Source organism: Capra hircus, chromosome 4, assembly GCF_001704415.2.
Source record: "Capra hircus breed San Clemente chromosome 4, ASM170441v1, whole genome shotgun sequence".
NCBI lineage: Eukaryota > Metazoa > Chordata > Mammalia > Artiodactyla > Bovidae > Capra > Capra hircus.
In genome coordinates this window covers 52,814,785-52,832,491 of record NC_030811.1, presented here as the reverse complement: position 1 = coordinate 52,832,491, position 17,707 = coordinate 52,814,785, and the positions used below count along the sequence as shown (strand labels likewise).

Sequence of the window (17,707 nt, the reverse complement as noted above, 5' to 3'; positions counted from 1 at the left end):
CCGTGGTAGGAAGAAGCCCAGATACCAATGCAGGGATTTGGGAAATTGTGGGAAGGATTCTCACCTGCTCAAATATCTCTCTCCCACCCACTTGTCATGGGTCCTGAAATTCTACTACTGGTGAATCAATCATCTGAGTTATGTCCTACCTTATCCCTGGAACTAAAAAAAAAAAAAAAAAGCCCAAGTGTACTGGGCAGCATAGTAAGTCACAGTAATATTTCCATCTAAATTGGTTTATCAGCTTTTCTTTCCTTCATTTTATCAATAAACGTTTTTACTGGGCACCTAGAACACACAGGAAAGATGCCAGCCCTGGGACAAGGCATGACATTGGCCTCTATACTCAAGGAATTCACAGGTTGGCAGTGAGGCAGGGACACAGGCAATAAAGCCTCTACAAGGAAGTGATAAACAAGGTTCAAATGGAGTCTACCCCAGCAGAAGGCATGGCTTCTGCCTACCTGAGGCAGTTGAGAAGACTTTGCTGGAAATGTACATTTGAACTAAGTCTTATTTTAAAAAGTGGAGTACTGTTTGCAGGCAGAGGAAATAGGATAGGAGAGGCAAGGCAGCCAGAGAGAGCCAGAAGCCCTCAGAACATTGCCAGGCTCCTGGGAGGGCCTTTCAGAGAGTGATCATGATACTTGAACAGGAGAGGCTGGGAGGGACGCAGGACTGGTACCCTGGAAACACGGGCACATTCCCATGCAGCGGTGCCAAAAGGGAGAAGAAGGACAGTCCAGGAAAGGGTGCAAGTGAAACACTTGCCAGCTCTGAAATTCTATCCAAGTGTGCTCCTGTTCCCTCTTCTTCCTCAGATGATGGCTTGCTACTGAAATCAGGTTACTGCCTTGTGTCTGCACTTTTAATCTCTAGAATCCAAGGCCACAGTTGGATGAAAATCTTGTCCTTAAACACATCTTCTGTCTGGTGACAGTAAATAGGATTTCAAAATAAAAAATACTTAATGTATTTATTCTTATTGTTGGGACTCACCGATTCAGAGAACCTAATGATTCATCTTATTCATCCTAAGGCAAACAAAATATATAAAATATGGAGTACTATAGTACAGCTAGATTTTCCAACAAACAAGGGATAGAAAGACCATTCTAAAGGATACCAATAGGAAAAATACACTCCTGGTTAGTTTTGGATTTGAAGACGGGATTTTCTCATTTACTTTCTTTTCTTAACAAAAGAAAAATCCCAAACCTTTAGGAAAACTTTTCCTCCTCTATCTGCCCCCATGCTCTGCTTTCCATCCTCCCCCCGCCCCAAGGCACAACTTTTCTGACAGATCTGCTGTATTTGCCACATAAAACACCAAATCAAGGCAGAACCATCATCCCAAAGTGCAAAGCAAACTTTCGTTATTAGTTGTGCTGGCAAAAATCTTGGAAAGGGTAAGCAACATAAAGTCCAAGAAAAAGACCAAAATATATCACTGCAAAGCAGAACTTCTTGTAACAAGGTTTAGAAAATATCCTTTTTTTCCCCCTTGGCTATTCTTACACAAGCTGAACTTATTTGTACAGCGTTGCAAAGCAGACAAGGAAACACGCGCACACACACGTACACAAATACACAAAGAAGACGTGCCTGAAGACTGTCTGAGAGGGGGTGTTCCGAACCAGACCGACCGTGCACCGCGTCCTTGCCCAGATGCATTTGACTTCAGGCTTGGGAACGTTAAACAAACACAAAAACAAGAGCCGGCGATGCGCGTGCTGGGCTGGGTGACAGAGGCAGCGAGCAAATATTGGGATTGTGTTTCACCCGTTGCCATGGTTACCAAAACAGGGTGGATACTTGCAGAAAGAGAAAGAAAGAAAACTGGGAAGACAATGAGTCCTAGGAGACCGTCTGAGTGTGAGTATGTGAAGACTCTACTGAGGGTGGAGGAAGGGAGAGCCCAGAGAGAGTCGATGGAAAGGGACATTTCAATACTGCTTTGTGCTGGGTGCTTGGAGAGCTCTATCACTGCTCCACACCAAGGAGAAACATATCTCCAAAAGCCCAAGTAAGCTCCACGCAGTCCCAAAACACACAGCAATGAGATGTGGGAACTTTACTTTTGCTCAGTGGCAGGCAAAATCAAGGCAGTTTATACCGAATACCAAGAGATGCAATACTCATTATGAATCCACACTCTGCGTGATCCAGAAGAATAGCTTAGTGGTCTCATGTTGAGAACCCCCAGGTCTCAGGAATAATTATAGAAAACTGAACCCATTCATTCAGGCATTTGGATGACGAACTTCACCTCCTATTTGATATAAAAGGGAAGAGCTGACTGATCCTCTTCTTCCCAGGTACTTTGCCTCACTAACCAAACGCTATAGCCAATGCTTCGGGAGACTTCCTTAGAAAGTTCACTGTCACGGCAACCAGCTAATGGCTTTCTCTGTCAATTCCTGACTGGCACATGGAGAGTGAAGTACTAAACTGAAAACCTGGAATCTGGGTTCTAATTCCCCTTCTTTTGCTAATTAGCTATGTGACCTTAGACCAGGTATTAACTGGAACTTCAGACTGTTGTTTCTCAAAGGAAAGAATTTTGCTAAAATAATCCCTGAGCTCCTTTCCTGCTTTAGAATTTGGTGATTCATAAGCAATTGATCATCTCTCAAATTCTCATTTTCAAAACAAATACAATCAAATGTATAATCCCATATATTTAGGATCCTGATCAGCACAAGGAATGTAAACACTGTAGGAATTTATTCTGTTCTATGGCAATATAAATAAATGGTTGTTAGCACCTATCAATGATCTCACAATCTAACCATTTACATTGTACCAAAAAAGATGATATATTCCCCAACTAAGCTTTCTACATTTTAAATGGGTGAAGTGGTAATAGCATGTGAAAGGTTACATTTCAGCCAAGAAAAAGGACTCGGGGCTTCTGTGAGCTCTCAGAGTTGTTGCTTTTAGTCCTTTAATTCAGCACTTGTCCTGGCCAGACAGAAATATGAATCAGCCTTCTCTCCAGTGTTTCGATGATGAGGACTAGAGAAGTTAATAGGTTACCCGGCCTAGCAATTAATTTGCATCTCATCCCCCTTTAATACCACTGAGTTTTACTTTTATAAGGACTTGCTTTGATTCAGAATAAGTTATCATGAGGACTCAGGGTCAGGGATGTTATAGTAGAAACAGGACAAAAATCAAAGACGGGCTCAGGGCCTGCTTATGCTACTGGATCATGATGTAAAGTCACTTAGAAAACTCTCCGTGTCTATAAAACGAAGATGGTAATACTTCCCTGTTGACCTTATAGGGGTTGCTATCAGGCTCCAAGGAGACAATGTATACTTTACAGTTTGGAAAGTGCTCTACTAATACAAATTCAAAAGACGAACATTCCCACTGCTAGCAAAACATTATTGTTTAGGGTCAGGAGCAAGAGCCCAATACCTGGGTTAACATCCCAACACCATTGTTTTCTTTTTAATCAGCTTGTATGTTCTTCACAAATTACTGTCTCTTAGTTTATCCATTTATAAAGTGAGATTGAGAATAGTACCTCCCTCAGGGGATTGTTTCAAGAATTAAATGAAATAATGTACTGTAAGATGCTTAACATAATTTCTGCCACCACATAACAAGTGATTAATTAATGTTAACAATTATTGTTTTCTACTGCGGTGTTTTATACTGCCCTTAAAATGATATCCATCAAGAGTTCAGATTTTTGCTGTTGTTGTCACAGAATCTTACCTAATTCCTATTCACCTTCATACTGGACAGTGTTTTTTCATAGCACCAAAGGAGCAGGATTCTGAAAAGAGTGGTCTCCTTGGATTAGCCTATCATCACATTTTGATCACTGGCTACAGGGCCACATGGCTGCTGGCAAGTGAAGGAGGGCGTCTTTCAAGTCAACAGCATTTCCTGCCTTGCCACAAAGCTTTTGAGAAGCAGACAGCCTATTTATTCCCTGCTTTTTTATTCCTAGACATTTAGGAAGTGAAGCTGGGGATGATTAAAGCAAATAGGCAAATCGAAGGACTGCATTTCTCAAGAGTGCCAGAGAGATGTTACCTGGAGACTGTCTTTTCATGTGTATAAATTTTCCAGGCAACTCCATATGGAGCCAGACTTCTCTGTGATTTATCTATTGGACAGTGGGTGGCCAAAGGGCACTGTAGGCAAACAGTTATCCAGCTCGATAATTAGGGAGGGAAAAGGCAAACACAAACACACCCAGGTTGACATTCAAAACAAAGTAGAGATTTAACCATGGATTGCTCACTATGCCACCCCGGTTCTCATCTGCCAATCTGCCAGGAAGAAACTATTTGCCAAAAAAAGAAGCACTGTTAGTAATTTATTGGTACAGCTGATGGCAAAAGCACAATTCTGTGTAGATGGCTGAAGGCCTGAGTTGGGGCCCAGCTTTGTGTTTAAATGATAGCTTGATCTCCTGAAGTCTTTGCCAGGTTTTTCTGTCCTTACTTATGAAATGAGGAATTGGGGCAAGCACCTTCTATCTCTAAAAGGCCTTGACGCTCCAATCGTATGGTTTCTTTCATTCATTCATTAATGCATATATTTATATATTCTATCAATGAACAGTAAACCTAACTGGATGAGGTATTGACTGTTGGTGACCAAAACACAGCACAGTCAGTCCATCACAATGGAAGAAACAACCTTTAGTATTGATTGCTCTCAATTCCTCAGAGGGCAATGATATTCCCAGTTCTGTTTTCTAAGGAACAGATGTACTGCTTCCCTCTCAAGGAAAAAAAATAAGATGGCTATTGTTTCTAGATGTCTCTCAAACAAATCAAATGTAGATAGCTACTCTTTACAACCTGAATACTTAGCTAAGCATTTTAATAATGTTTTCCTCCCCTTCTTAGCCCCACCATTGCCCCCTACCCACTCCATCTCATTCTCATTTCCAGGGCTAGGGTTTGGTTCCTTCTCATAATTTTAATTCAATTCAAGTCAATTAAATTCAGTTCTCATTCATGGGGCCTTTCTCAGTACACAGAGCTTACACAATGCAAGGATTATTTTCAAGGAGCTTCCAATCAATCAAATCGGGGAGACACACATGTAAAAGGAGAAATGTCACGATTAAAATGAGTTGGAATGAGGCAGTGAGGTTGGACCAATCAGTACAGCCATAGAGCTTTGGTTAAACTAAGCAGTAAGGTCCATACTAACCAACCACTCCACATTTTTACAGGTTATCTAGAGGTTTACACTATCCTAGCCATCCTTGTCTCCCATTTGTCTGTACATATAAATTAACCTAAAACGAATTTGATTTAATCTGCTGCCTACCAACACCTGGAACCTGTATATTTTTATCTAAAGGATCAGTGTTGTGATGAAAATGCTTTGCCATTAGAGTCTGAAACTTTAGCTTTTGCTAAGTGATATGTCATTGGGCCAGTTTTTTTTTAACTAGTTAAAGCTCATTCTCAGTTATAAAATGGGGACAATATCCCTGTTATGGGGCCATCCTGAGAATAATTTCAGGTCAGAGCTATACATAACTTCTCCTTGGTATCACTATTTCCTAGGCTTCGTACCCCTATCCAAACTGATGGTGACTCCTGGGCAGAGTGGCCAGCGCCCTCTATGAAAGGCTGTTTATGTGCCATCCTCATCATCAGTTTCAATATAATAGTTGTCATCTCATCATATATGAGACTCCAGACAGATGTTTGGACAAGTTCTCCCCATGCTTTATTTATTTTCCAAACTCTATTATTGACTTCTTTAAAAAAGAAAAGATAAACCTGTGAAACAAATAGATAGAATTGGTCTAATTCTCACCAATAGGAATGAGCACAAATCTACAGACTGAGAGCACCGAATCTACATCATTGCAGAGCCATGCACACCCAGCAGAGGCTGGAAACAGGATCCCAGTCTGGTTCGCATTTCCTACCCGTTCTGTCTCCTTCTTCCTTCCCTTTCTCTCTGCTCATCCCCCTCCTTCTCTCTCGTTCCCCTTTGAGTGTTAAAACTGTCTACCAGATTTCCAGTGAAAACTTCCTTCTGCTGCTGCTGCTGCTGCTGCTGCTGCTAAGTCGCTTCAATAGTATCCGACTCTGTGCGACCCCATAGATGGAAGCCCACCAGGCTCCCTCATCCCTGGGATTCTCCAGGCAAGAACACCGGAGTGGGTTGCCATTTCCTTCTCCAATGCATCAAAGTGAAAAGTGAAAGTGAAGTGGCTCAGTCGTGTCCGACTCTTAGTGACCCCATGGACTGCAGCCCACCAGGCTCCTCCATCCATGGGATTTTCCAGGCAAGAGTACTGGAGTGGGGTGCCATTGCCTTCTCCGAAATTTCCTTCTAGCAGACCTATTTTCATGAAAGACACCCACTGATCCTAGGAATCTGGGAGGAAAAGCCTACCATCCTGTGTAGTTAGAAAGGTGGGAGGCTCTCACACCTCTGAATCTGCTCTGACCCTGAGACAAAAATCCAGTATGCACATATCTACTTGTATTATTGTGAAGCCATATGTTTGTTGGCTTAATTCTTCAGAAGAAATATCCATAACACTAAATTATCATTTGCCAGACCTATGATAAAATCAGCTTGGACAGATGTGACTACAGTCCACCAAAGTGCACGGCTTGATACTAATACACATTAAATCAAAAGAGGAGCACGTGTGATTTCAATTTAGGATGTCGCAGACTAATGCCCTGGAGAGTTTACTGGGGACACTGGTTTGCTCTCTCCCAGAGGTGAAATGACCCATTTGGGGCAAGGAGAATGGATGCATTCTATCGAACAATCAGTTATCAGCTTCTAACAAAGCTGTACATGCAAAGCAATCCTGCCTTACGCTTCTGTCCACCTCCAGGAGCTCTGAGTTTCACCAGAGATTCGGGACGATGACATCTGTCAGTGGCCAAAAGGGACTGTAAAATGGACAGTCTGGCCCCAAGAGGAGAGGTCTGCAGCGTCGTGGGGTGGGCAGTACCTCCCAGGCGGCCCTCTGGCTGCTCGTGTGCTCTGAGCACACACCCCACAGAGTGCCTTCATCACAATAGCCCATGTGTGACCTCTGGAAAAGTCCTTGAAAACAGTGAAACAAGAGTCTTAGCTGAAATCTGGAATCCATTCCAGCTTTTACACAGGAAGAAAATTAGGCATAGAACAACAAAGCCCGTAGTTCTGAGAAACCTGTGGAGGCTCTGGCTGACATTAATATCAGGGAGGATTTTTTTTTTTTTTCTTCTCTACTTTCTATTTCATAAAAACTTTTTGTCTAAGCAACCCAAAGCTGCTAGAAAATATTGTACAGTGAGTAGGTAGCAATAACTAGTTTCTGCAGTGACTAAAGTGAGCAGAAATCAGAACAGGGATGCTGAGTAATGTATTAAAAGCCATTTACTTAACGCTTTTCCAAGCTACTAGGTAAATGCTATTCTTCCAAAATATAAGTGGCCAATATTACAATTTTTCCCTTTGGATGAACAGGAATCCAACTTTGTATTGGCAAAAACAGGGTTAGGAGGTGGGAGTTTGGAGCAGAGGGAAAAGCTGTATCAGCTCTATGATACAGTCCATTTGCCCAGACATCATGGATCTGGAAATATTCATTCACTTAGAACATGAATCAGCAGAGGAGTATGCCTGCTCAAAATTTAACTTGACAAACATTTGCAGGGTAACACTATTTTTATAAGCACAGTCCAATTCCCTTTTGTCTCCTGCTGATATTATTCACTATTAATCTGCCCTATCATATGCCATGCATATAAATAACTGTAAACCTGGACTCCCTTTGGAAGCATTTTCCTTCTTTGCCAGCAAGAAGAGGGAGAGGATACTTCTGAGTCAAACGGTGGCATACAATTCAGGAAAATTCAACTGGCAGGGAAATTTCATTTGGAATTGTGTTTTAGAATCTCCTTCAAGTTTGTCTGGTGGGGTCTCTCAAAAGAGATATAGACCCTGAACTAAACTAGATGATTCAGAAATAATCTGGCTGAAGAAGTAGCATTTAATGTTTTAGACCCAGAACCTTATTCATACACATGAATAACTTAATTTTGTTTCTTGCTTAAGTACCTTCACAGTTCATTTTTTATTTTCCTCTAAAAAAATGTAAATGGCATTACTCTGGTCTCCAAAACAGATGCCAGTTTGGATTTTACTCTGCCAGCAATTATTTGGTTTGGCTCAGCAGGGCTTGAGTTGAAAAAATATTTGCCGATTCCAAAAAGATTTAACGAGCTTTGCTGAAGATGCTGGTGCCATTTGGCATGTCACAGGGACTGTGGCCCAGCAAAGAGACCTCTCCCAACCACAGACTTTATGTGCCCGGGGTTGCCAACACTGGGAGTTCAGTTGCTTCCTTGGGTTAAGAAGGTGCAAGTCAAATGAGAGAAATTTCCAAGAGAAAGTGACCAAAGCCAGCGTCCAAAACACTTACTGTCATTAAAGACAAAGTCTCTGGATTTTGATGGCTAATTTTCAGAGGTGTCAATAACATCCAACCTTAGCCTTCCGACATGGTCCCTATGCCGTCACTCAGCAAAGCAAAAAAATCTCCAGCTTCTAGCAAAAGCTATCTTTACCCAATATCAGATACAAAAAAACTTTGCTGCTGTGCATTTTGTTGGCATCTGACACCTTACCAACTGTGGTGTCTGAATGTATACAAAAACTGAATTATTCCTTCAAGTAATTTTGCTAAATGTAACCAGAAAATTGACTTTATATGGCCAAGACCAACAGGCATTGCTTTTATTAATATTTAGTAGGATATAAATGCATGAATCTATCACTTTAATTGGAAAGAATGACTTCAGTGCACATCAATCTCATATGTTAAAAGTCACTAAATGTCACCTGAAATCGTACATTTCAATGTGAGCTGCAGTTACCCCAGGAGAAAACAAGACTCTGGTCTTTTCAAATCAATGTCACATCTGATGACTATAACACAAAAAAATGAAAATATTTTCATACTACTTGTATGTTTAAAAATTACATCTATTTTGGTGGCTCTGGGGACAGGAAGAGTGGCACTGAAATGGTGACTACGTTGAAGGAGAGAAACTCTGGATTGTTCTGTTAATTTCAGTTCCTGAACAAATATACACATATTTGGGTGTATCCTACCTCAACTCTTATGGATCTCCCCAAACTTCTAAAAGTCCCTTTCACTAAGGCCACACACTGATCCAATGCTTGTTACATGAGCATCCCATGCCAAGGTTCAGTAACTAATAGCCTCAAAAGGAGGACCAAGTTCTGCACTGCTTTTCCACAGAAAGACCTATTCATTGAAAACAAAGACAGAGCCATCTACCTCTTTTAACTGGAGTTTGGAAGTCAGAGCAGAAATCAAAAGAAAAAGTCATACAGTAAGAAAAGGATGATTATAATTGTTATTTACCATCTTAGCTTCTGAATGCATTGGCTGGACTTGGGGAGAAGCACAGGGGTTGCTGAGATTTGGACCTTGCATTCCCAGGAGGTTGGAGTTCACTGACATTTGTCTCTCCATCTAAGAGAAAGGAAAGTAACAGAATCAGAAGTCTGAGAAAGGCAGTTGAGATCATAGACAAAGCTGCATTTCTCTTTCAAATGGATTGTGTAGAATTTCTGTGAATAAATCCAGGGAAAACCTGCAGTTTTGGTAAAGGGTAAGCAAGGTACTGCTAAGTCTTGAACTCAGGCACAGCAAAGAATCATCCAAAGCCGCGTGTTCTAGAGAAGAAGTCCAATGCAAAAGAGAACAACATTGTGATGGGAGATCATTTCCAAACAAAAGCAGGCAATACTTCCACAAAACCATGCAACACTTCCACTCTGAATACTACTCATCAAGCTTATTTTCATAGCTTCTGCTGCTGCTGCTAAGCCGCTTCAGTTGTATCCGACTCTGTGCGACCCCATAGACGGCAGCCCACCAGGCTCCACCGTCCCTGGGAATCTCCAGGCAAGAACACTGGAGTGGGTTGCCATTTCCTTCTCCAATGCATGAAAGTGAAGTCGCTCAGTCGTGTCCTACTCTTAGGGACCCCAGTAGAAATCCATGGGATTTTCTATTTCACAGCTATAAAGAGAATAACACATGCCTAGAAAAATCCTGGAAGGATATAGAATATACCAAATGGTTATCTCAAGATATCTGCAGCTTTTGTGTTCTCCCCAAATTTTATAGTGCAATATGAGTCATTTTAGCAGTAAGAAAAAATTCATTTTAAAAGCCACCCCCTTAAAGATGATATGTCTTTCTGTCGCTCTAACTCATGACCACCATCAAAATGGTCCAGCAGGAGCGGCTGCCCAGGGCACATCTTCTCTCCCCTGTTAACCTTGTCTGACTCTACACAGCAGCAGTTTTAGGCCTCCCAGCAGGGTTAGAGCTCTGGGAGGTAAAGAAAGCAGTGTGGGTACTGAAGACATGTGATCAACACCCCCCACTGCCCTTCTAGCCTACCCTTGTGTCTAGAATTAACATTTGATTATCAATATCTGAATTGAGTTCTGGCTTTTGTCTCCAGGGTGTCCCTGTTAAAAAATGAATCAGTAAAACAAATCTCTTTTTCAGTCAGAAAGACTGTGTCTGACAAACATTTTCCATTTAGTAGAAAACTAACACTTTTTGAAGAACAGGAATAATGCAAGTGTACTTAATACTGAAATCATACAGAAAACAATTAGACTTGCCTCAAGAGAGAAATAGTTTCTTCAGTGCAAAAGTTTTCCATTTGCCAAAGTATGGAAATGGAAACAACGTTAGGAAATTTTAGGGAACCAGGTTTCTGCGCAAAGTTAGCCTAGGTAGTCTTAGAAAATAGAGTTCCTTATCAAAGGAGCTCATCAAACAGTGTAGGATAGAAACCTCACAGATAAGAGTTGAGAGTAATAGTTGAACAAAATGACCCTTTAAGGTCCCTTCCATCATTGAGATTATCACTGCGATTCCTGCTGTGCCCACCCCAAGGGCAGGGTTATTGTTAGGATACCAATGTGTGGACGAGCAGAGGTACTTGCTAAAAGCCTTGTCAAGAATGATTGGGGCACAGTTCCTATCACATCACAGTGAAGTATCATCAGCCATACCTTAGCCAGAATTAGTTTATCAGTTATCTAGCAGTGTATGGCTTTGTGAAACTGTTGCAAAAGGAGCTATTTAATGATGGCGAACTTTCTAGACCACTCTAGCAAAACCTTTTGTGTGCACCAGTTCAGCAAAATAAAATAGAGTTGCCCCTCAATATTCTCCAGGGATTGGTGCCAGGACCTCCCTCTGACACTAAATTTCAAGGTACCTAAGTCTCATATAAAAGGCATCAGTTCAGTTCAGTTCAGTCGCTCAGTTGTGTCCGACTCTGCGACCCCATGAACTGCAGCACACTAGGCCTCCCTGTCCATCACCAACTCCAGGAGTTCACTCAAACTCACATCCATCAAGTTGGTGATGCCATCCAGCCATCTCATCCTCTGTCGTCCCCTTTTCCTCCTGCTCCCAATCCCTCCCAGCATCAGAATCTTTTCCAATGAGTCAACTCTTCGCATGAGGTGGCCAAAGTACTGGAGTTTCAGCTTTAGCATCATTCCTTCCAAAGAACACTCAGGGCTGATCTCCTTTAGAATGGACTGCTTGGATCTCCGTGCACCCTTCCCTATAGTTTAAATCATCTCCAGATCCCCTAAAACACCTAATACAATGTAAATACTTTGCAAATCCAAATGATGTTTTTTGGAATTGTCTGGAATTAAAGTATATGGGCTGGCTGTATTCATTCTCATATTCCCCTACATCTTCAAGCAGCCTGGGTATTCTAATTTTTTTTAAATTATTTTTTAAATCATCATAAAATATACATAACTTAAAATTTACCAGTTTAACTCTTTTTAAGTGTACAGTTCAGTGCCATAAAGTACATTTGTGTACTCTAATTGTTAAGTCATGGAGATTTCTCTAAAAAACGCTCATTACTTATAACTTCCACTTTCCAGAGGCTGGTGGGTAGGAGAACGGGATTAGCATTTGACCCTTTATTAAAATTAGTGACCTTCTCCTAAAGAGAAATAAAGTCCAAAGGAGTTTCTGCTTTCAGTTTTTGGAAGGAGGATTGTTCAGAAGGACACATGATTGTCCAGGGTTTTCCATCATGCTTTGGAGCCACCATTTTACAAAGAAATGAGAGTAGCCTGCTTTCTGCTTCTGGATTCAGAGTCAGCCATGCTGCCTACTTTTTGGAAAAGTTACAGGCTATGACTGTTTCTACCTTATGACTCACAAATTAAACAGAATACTAAAAACAGGGCTGGTTTCTCTATCTTTAAAAAATTGCATTTTTCCACATAAGTAATTATATGGGGTTACCAAGAGCCTCTTCAAAACAACTATTTGGTGCTATGTGCTAATAAACGCTCTGCCCATGAGTGTGGCTTTAATGAGTGGACTAGAAAGAAGAGGTCAGAAGACGGGAGTGGCTTTGCTGAATACTAAGCAATACTGAGCACTGTATGTAAAACATCCAGGTAAAGGATATCATCTTTTTTGAGCTTCTTCTTTTTCCTTGAAATAAGTTGGAAAACAGGAGCCAAAAATGTCTGCAGTCCACTGGGCTTTTGTAATCATAAATGGCTGTTCATATTCCCAAATAATTTCAGCTTTTGACTTTCAAAATCACAAATCCTGACCCAGTGAACTCCTGGAAGGCAATGCCTATTTCCTCCTTCACCACATTTTCAGCATCTAGCACAGAGCTTGGCCCTTAGAAGGAGCTCAACAAAAGTTTAAGAAATAAATGAATGAACAGATTCATCATTTATTTCAGACCTAGGGCTTTGTGAAATATGTAGCCTAACAGCATGTACCACAAATCAGTTAAGAATCTCACCTTCACCTATAGATATAAACTAATCTTTTTATGCCAGGGGACACAAGAACTCTACAGAAAGTCCCTGCTTGACAAGCTAAAATTATAGCACAGGGGCTGGCAACCCGATAATGAGGAAGAAAGGGCCCAATTTTCTAGGCCCTAAAACTCTTAGTATGTGCTTTTAGATATCTTGCATTCATTTTCATTAGTTACATTAGTGTCACTCCAGATCATGGTTTCCCAATCTTGGCACTATTGACATTTTGAGCCAAATAATTCTTTGTCCTGGTAACTGTCCTATGCATTGTACAATGTTTAGCATCTCTGACCTCAACCCACTAGATGCCCACAGCACTTTCCCCAAGTTGTGACAATGAGCAGTGTCTTCAGATATTGCCAAACATCCCTTGGAGGAGAAAACTGATTCTAGTTAAGAGTCACTACTCTGGATGGACACTGTTTTCATGACAGCTGTACACATCACTGACGCGGGTTTGAACTCTGACTCTGTTATCTACACTGGCTTTTTACCATGTACCTGATCCTTTGCTTCTATTCTGAAGCATCAACAGTTTTTAAAAATTTCAAGTACATGACTTCTCTGTTAAAACTTGAAAGATTCTTTTTCTGTTCTACTCTTCTATTGTACAATGAAGTTGTACAATGAAGTGATATGGTGGAAACCAGTGCCAGGCACCCTTTTCTCTGGGTCTTTGCAGCCTAAATGCCCCACCTTTGCCCCTGGGAATGGTACACAGTTTATTCAAATTGGGAAAAAAGGTCACTGCAGTGATATTTTTCTGGACAATGCATAGAATTTCTGAAAGGAAACAATTTTAAATGAGAAGGATTTAAAGCCTGGATGAAAATGGCTTGTGGTAGAAGTCTCTTGCAATTAGTGAGGTTGAATGAAATCTGGGATTGCAGTATGGATGGTGCTGCTTTCCTTCATCTAAAACGTTTAAGGTGAGTGAGGCAGGTAGTCAGCCAGCTCAGCTGTCCTTCTGACAACATTTTGCAAAGAATCTTTCTAGCCTGAACTGTCTGACTCTGAACAGTGGGAAGACCTACGTCGCTACAGTTGGGCCATCAAGGCTTTCTCCATCTCCCTGCTTCCAGATAAATGAGCAAATTCCTCATTCTGGGATGATCTGGGCTGCAAAACATGAGGTGAGATGTGTATCCTAGTCACTTGTAACTTGTAACTCTGCCGTTACAAGCTGTGTGCCTTTAGACAAATCCCTCCAATATCGTACTCCTCAGCTTCCCATTGGTAAAGTAAGTATATTGATAATGGCTGCAGTCATATTCCCACAGGACTGCTGTGAGAACAAAATGAAATAGCAAATGTAGACAGTTCCTTAGAATGCTAAAAACATTCTGCAAAATATTCCTGATATTGTTGTGGGAGGACTTTAATTGAATTATCATGTCACCTCTAGGGCTTTTGAGAACCCAATGGCCCTGAAAATGGTAACACTAGGCATGTGCACTGAGGCACAATGCCAGGGAGGAAGAAGATGTACACAGTGGGGATCCCGCGGCAGGAGAGCAGGTTAGCTCTAAAACAGTCTGAATCTTCATTCTTTGTGAATCTATTGCTTTCAGGGAGGTATACTGTAATAACTTAGAAGTCAGACCACCTGGATCTAAAACCTGATTCTGTCACTCACTTGCTCTTATTGATGCTGAAACCGAAGCACCAACACTTTGGCCACCTGATGCGAAGAGCTGACTCACTGGAAAAGGCCCTGATGCTGGGAAAGATTGAGGGCGAGAGGAGAAGTGGGTCACAGAGGATGAGATGGTTGGATGGCATCACTGACTCAATGGACATGAGTTTGAGCAAACTCAGGGAGATAGTGAAGGACAGGAAAGCCTGGCGTGCTGCAGTTCATGGGGTCACAAAGAATTGGACACAACTTAGTGAGTGAACAACAATAAGCTCTTACTGACTTAGTCACTTAACCAAGTTTCTCAGCCTCTTGTGCCTTGGTTTCCTCTTCTGCAAAGTAAGGGTAAGAGCAGTGCATACCTCAAAGGTTTCTTGTGAGAGTGAAAGGAGGGAATGTATGGATCAGGTAGGGGTTGAGAGAGAACTCCTAGGTTCAAAACTCAATGGCACTGCTTCTCAGCCAAGCTTGTTTTTTGCCTTACTTTCTTCATTCAAAAATGGGGATAGTAATAGTATGTACCTGAGTGGGTTGTTTCACAGGTTAATGAGGTGGTTAGAGAGTGATCGGCACAAGGTAAGCATTCAGTAAATGCTGCTAGCATCATTAATAAAACATAATATGCATGCATATGTGTTAGCACCTATTATGTACCATCATTATTATTGTTATTATTGACACATCACTCTGAGTCCCAGCTAGACCACTCACTGGCAATTTAGGACACTATACGTAACCCAAGCTATAGACTTTGGAGTAGTCATACACTCCCATGTCCCGGGACAAATCCCATTCCCTGAGTATTACAAACTCACTTGTCACCAGCAAGAAGATGAAACCATGCCTCATTATGGAAGCACTGAAGGATGGAGAAGCCAGCAAGATCCCCAAGGATACACAACTAGGCACTTAGAGCAAACTGGCACCCAGCTCAACTCTCCATCCATAAGAAGCTCTTTTCTTTCCCATCAGCTTAGATCTGCATACTTCCTGTACTTTTCCAAATGGGGCAAGCCTCAGCAGAAAGAAGCACTTACTGGCATCAAGACGGCAGAAGAACCCGGCATTGTAGGGTTGGGCAGGGTCCCAGGCATGGAGGCTGGCATGGGCTGTCTCTGTCTGTTGTGAAGATGGAGCAGAGAAGATAGAGAGCCTGGGACAGGCCTGGGAACAAAAAAGAAAAAAGAAAAGAAAAAACAGCAAACATTATTCCTGATCCTCTAGGCAGGGGATTCACTGCCAGTTTTTCAAGTCCAGAACCAGTGGGGACAATACCATTACATGAGCAGCAGATCATATTCCCTGATGGGAGCCACATAATTGAGGATATTAGGGAAATAATAACAAATAAAATACAAGCCTGGCTTCCTTTGCTGCTTCCTAGTTAATACATCAAATTCCACTTCATTTCCTGACCTCTGTTATCTAACTGATAGTCAATAGACAACAAGCCAGTAAATCTCCTACAACGCTTGCCTCTTAGGAAAGAGAAGGGACCTGGTACTGAAATCCTGCATGTTTACTCTGAGGTCTCTGCCCCCTGGGGGATCCTAGAGCCTGAGACGTGTGTACATTTGTTTGATAACATTCTTCCATACTTCTGCCTGGAAGCCTGCCTGGCTTTCCTCTGGATATACTTTCACTATCTGGATTTGCAGAGCCAACTTCATTCATAATTTCCAAACAGAAATCTGTTTTGACTTTTCCATAATTCTCCACTTTGAGTGGGAAAAAAACACAAAGCCAGGTCACAAACCAAAGTAGCTAGATCACGGTTCACACGATGCAACAAGTCTTTCTTGGGGCGAGTCTGAGGCCCAGTCCCCAGTTACTGACCCCTCATTTTGTAATAACTCAAGGTGTTAGACACTTTGACAGAAATTGATTTCAGCCTGATCTGCAGGTCTCAGGTAAGCTTTCCTTGGGGAAGTACATAGTTCTTTTGCTTCAGTTTGCCAGAAAAAAATTTAAGAGCCTTAAATTGATTTAATGAGCCAGGGAATGTGGGGCTGAGGGAAAAGGGGAATTATTTGTGTTTATTAAAAATGGCAAACAAATAACCTCCTTGGCTCAATTCTCAATCTCCTGATGCTCTTACTCTGGGGAGCCGTATAAATGTCAAACCATTGAAGTAATGACTTAACAAGCAAAACAAACAAATAAATAACCGCTCAGAACCTCTGAGTCTTCCATGTTAAAGCATCTTATCCTGAATACCATGATAGGAAAATAGTGCTTCCCAAATTAATGAATTTTCTAAAAAAAAAAAAAAAATCGCTTAAGCTAAGAGCTGGGTAAAGATTGCAGAGAGATGTTCTTTTCAGGGCAATGCCTTCCTGTGTTTCAGGGAAGGACAGCATGAAGAACCTCTTCTTTGGAGCTCATGTGCCTCCCATGGGTGACTCACGGAGCCTGAACTGGGGGAAAGAAGGCCAAGATATTCTTCCTTCACATTGCTGTTACGATTCCAAAGAAGATTAAGTTTTTCAGTCTTTTCGCCTGAAATCTCCCTTGGAAACACGGCTAGCTATCACAGTCACACATATCATAGAAGGATTAGTCCTAAGCTAGTCCTAGATTTATATGTTTAGGAAGTTGTGTATATGAAAATATAAGAAAATATAAAAGTTTTGCACAGAGTTTATGGCGATGTACACAAATCACAACCAGTTCTATTAACAGGATGTGTGTGAGTGGTTACATAGATAGGCTAAGGTGAGAAGCTGGTAACAATGACATGGGTGTTTTTAGAAAAGCAAGTGAAGTACTATGGATATTTCTTGACACGTACACCTGGGACCTCTGTAGTACAGATGAACAGTAAGGATTAGTAAGGTTTTTGACGGCCCTTCAGCTTTTATAAGTCTAGGAAATGGCTTCTTTCAATCGCTCCAAATTTCTATGGTTGTAATATCACTGGGTCAAAAGTCTCTGATACTCAGAGCTCAAGTCAGAGAAGTATAAAATGCTGCTTGATCAACAGACAACTTTTGTTTTATATTCGCCAGTCTTAATGTTTTGTTTGGGACCTTTGCTAAAAAGAAAATAGCTATATATCCAAGTATAGCATGTTTAATAATGGTCACTTCTTCTAAGTACAAGATTAATAATCTGAACTCCCCAGTTTCATAATGAGACCCTACAGATAGTTATATATACATCCATCCATTCATTTAAAAATATCCAGAT

At 41.3% G+C, this 17,707-nt stretch overlaps 1 protein-coding gene across 3 annotated transcripts in view; it reads right to left on the bottom strand.

Annotated features, from left to right (window-relative positions):
- CREB5 (cAMP responsive element binding protein 5) overlaps positions 1-17,707 on the bottom strand; it is a 439,883-nt gene that overhangs the window by 89,689 nt on the left and 332,487 nt on the right. For all 3 annotated transcript variants that reach the window (XM_005679262.2, XM_005679263.3, XM_005679265.1), the window contains 2 exons: positions 15,556-15,682; positions 9,398-9,508 (listed from right to left, as the gene is read on the bottom strand). In XM_005679262.2, coding sequence (XP_005679319.1) covers positions 9,398-9,508; positions 15,556-15,682 — 238 coding nt within the window. The remainder of the gene's footprint in view (positions 1-9,397; positions 9,509-15,555; positions 15,683-17,707) is intronic.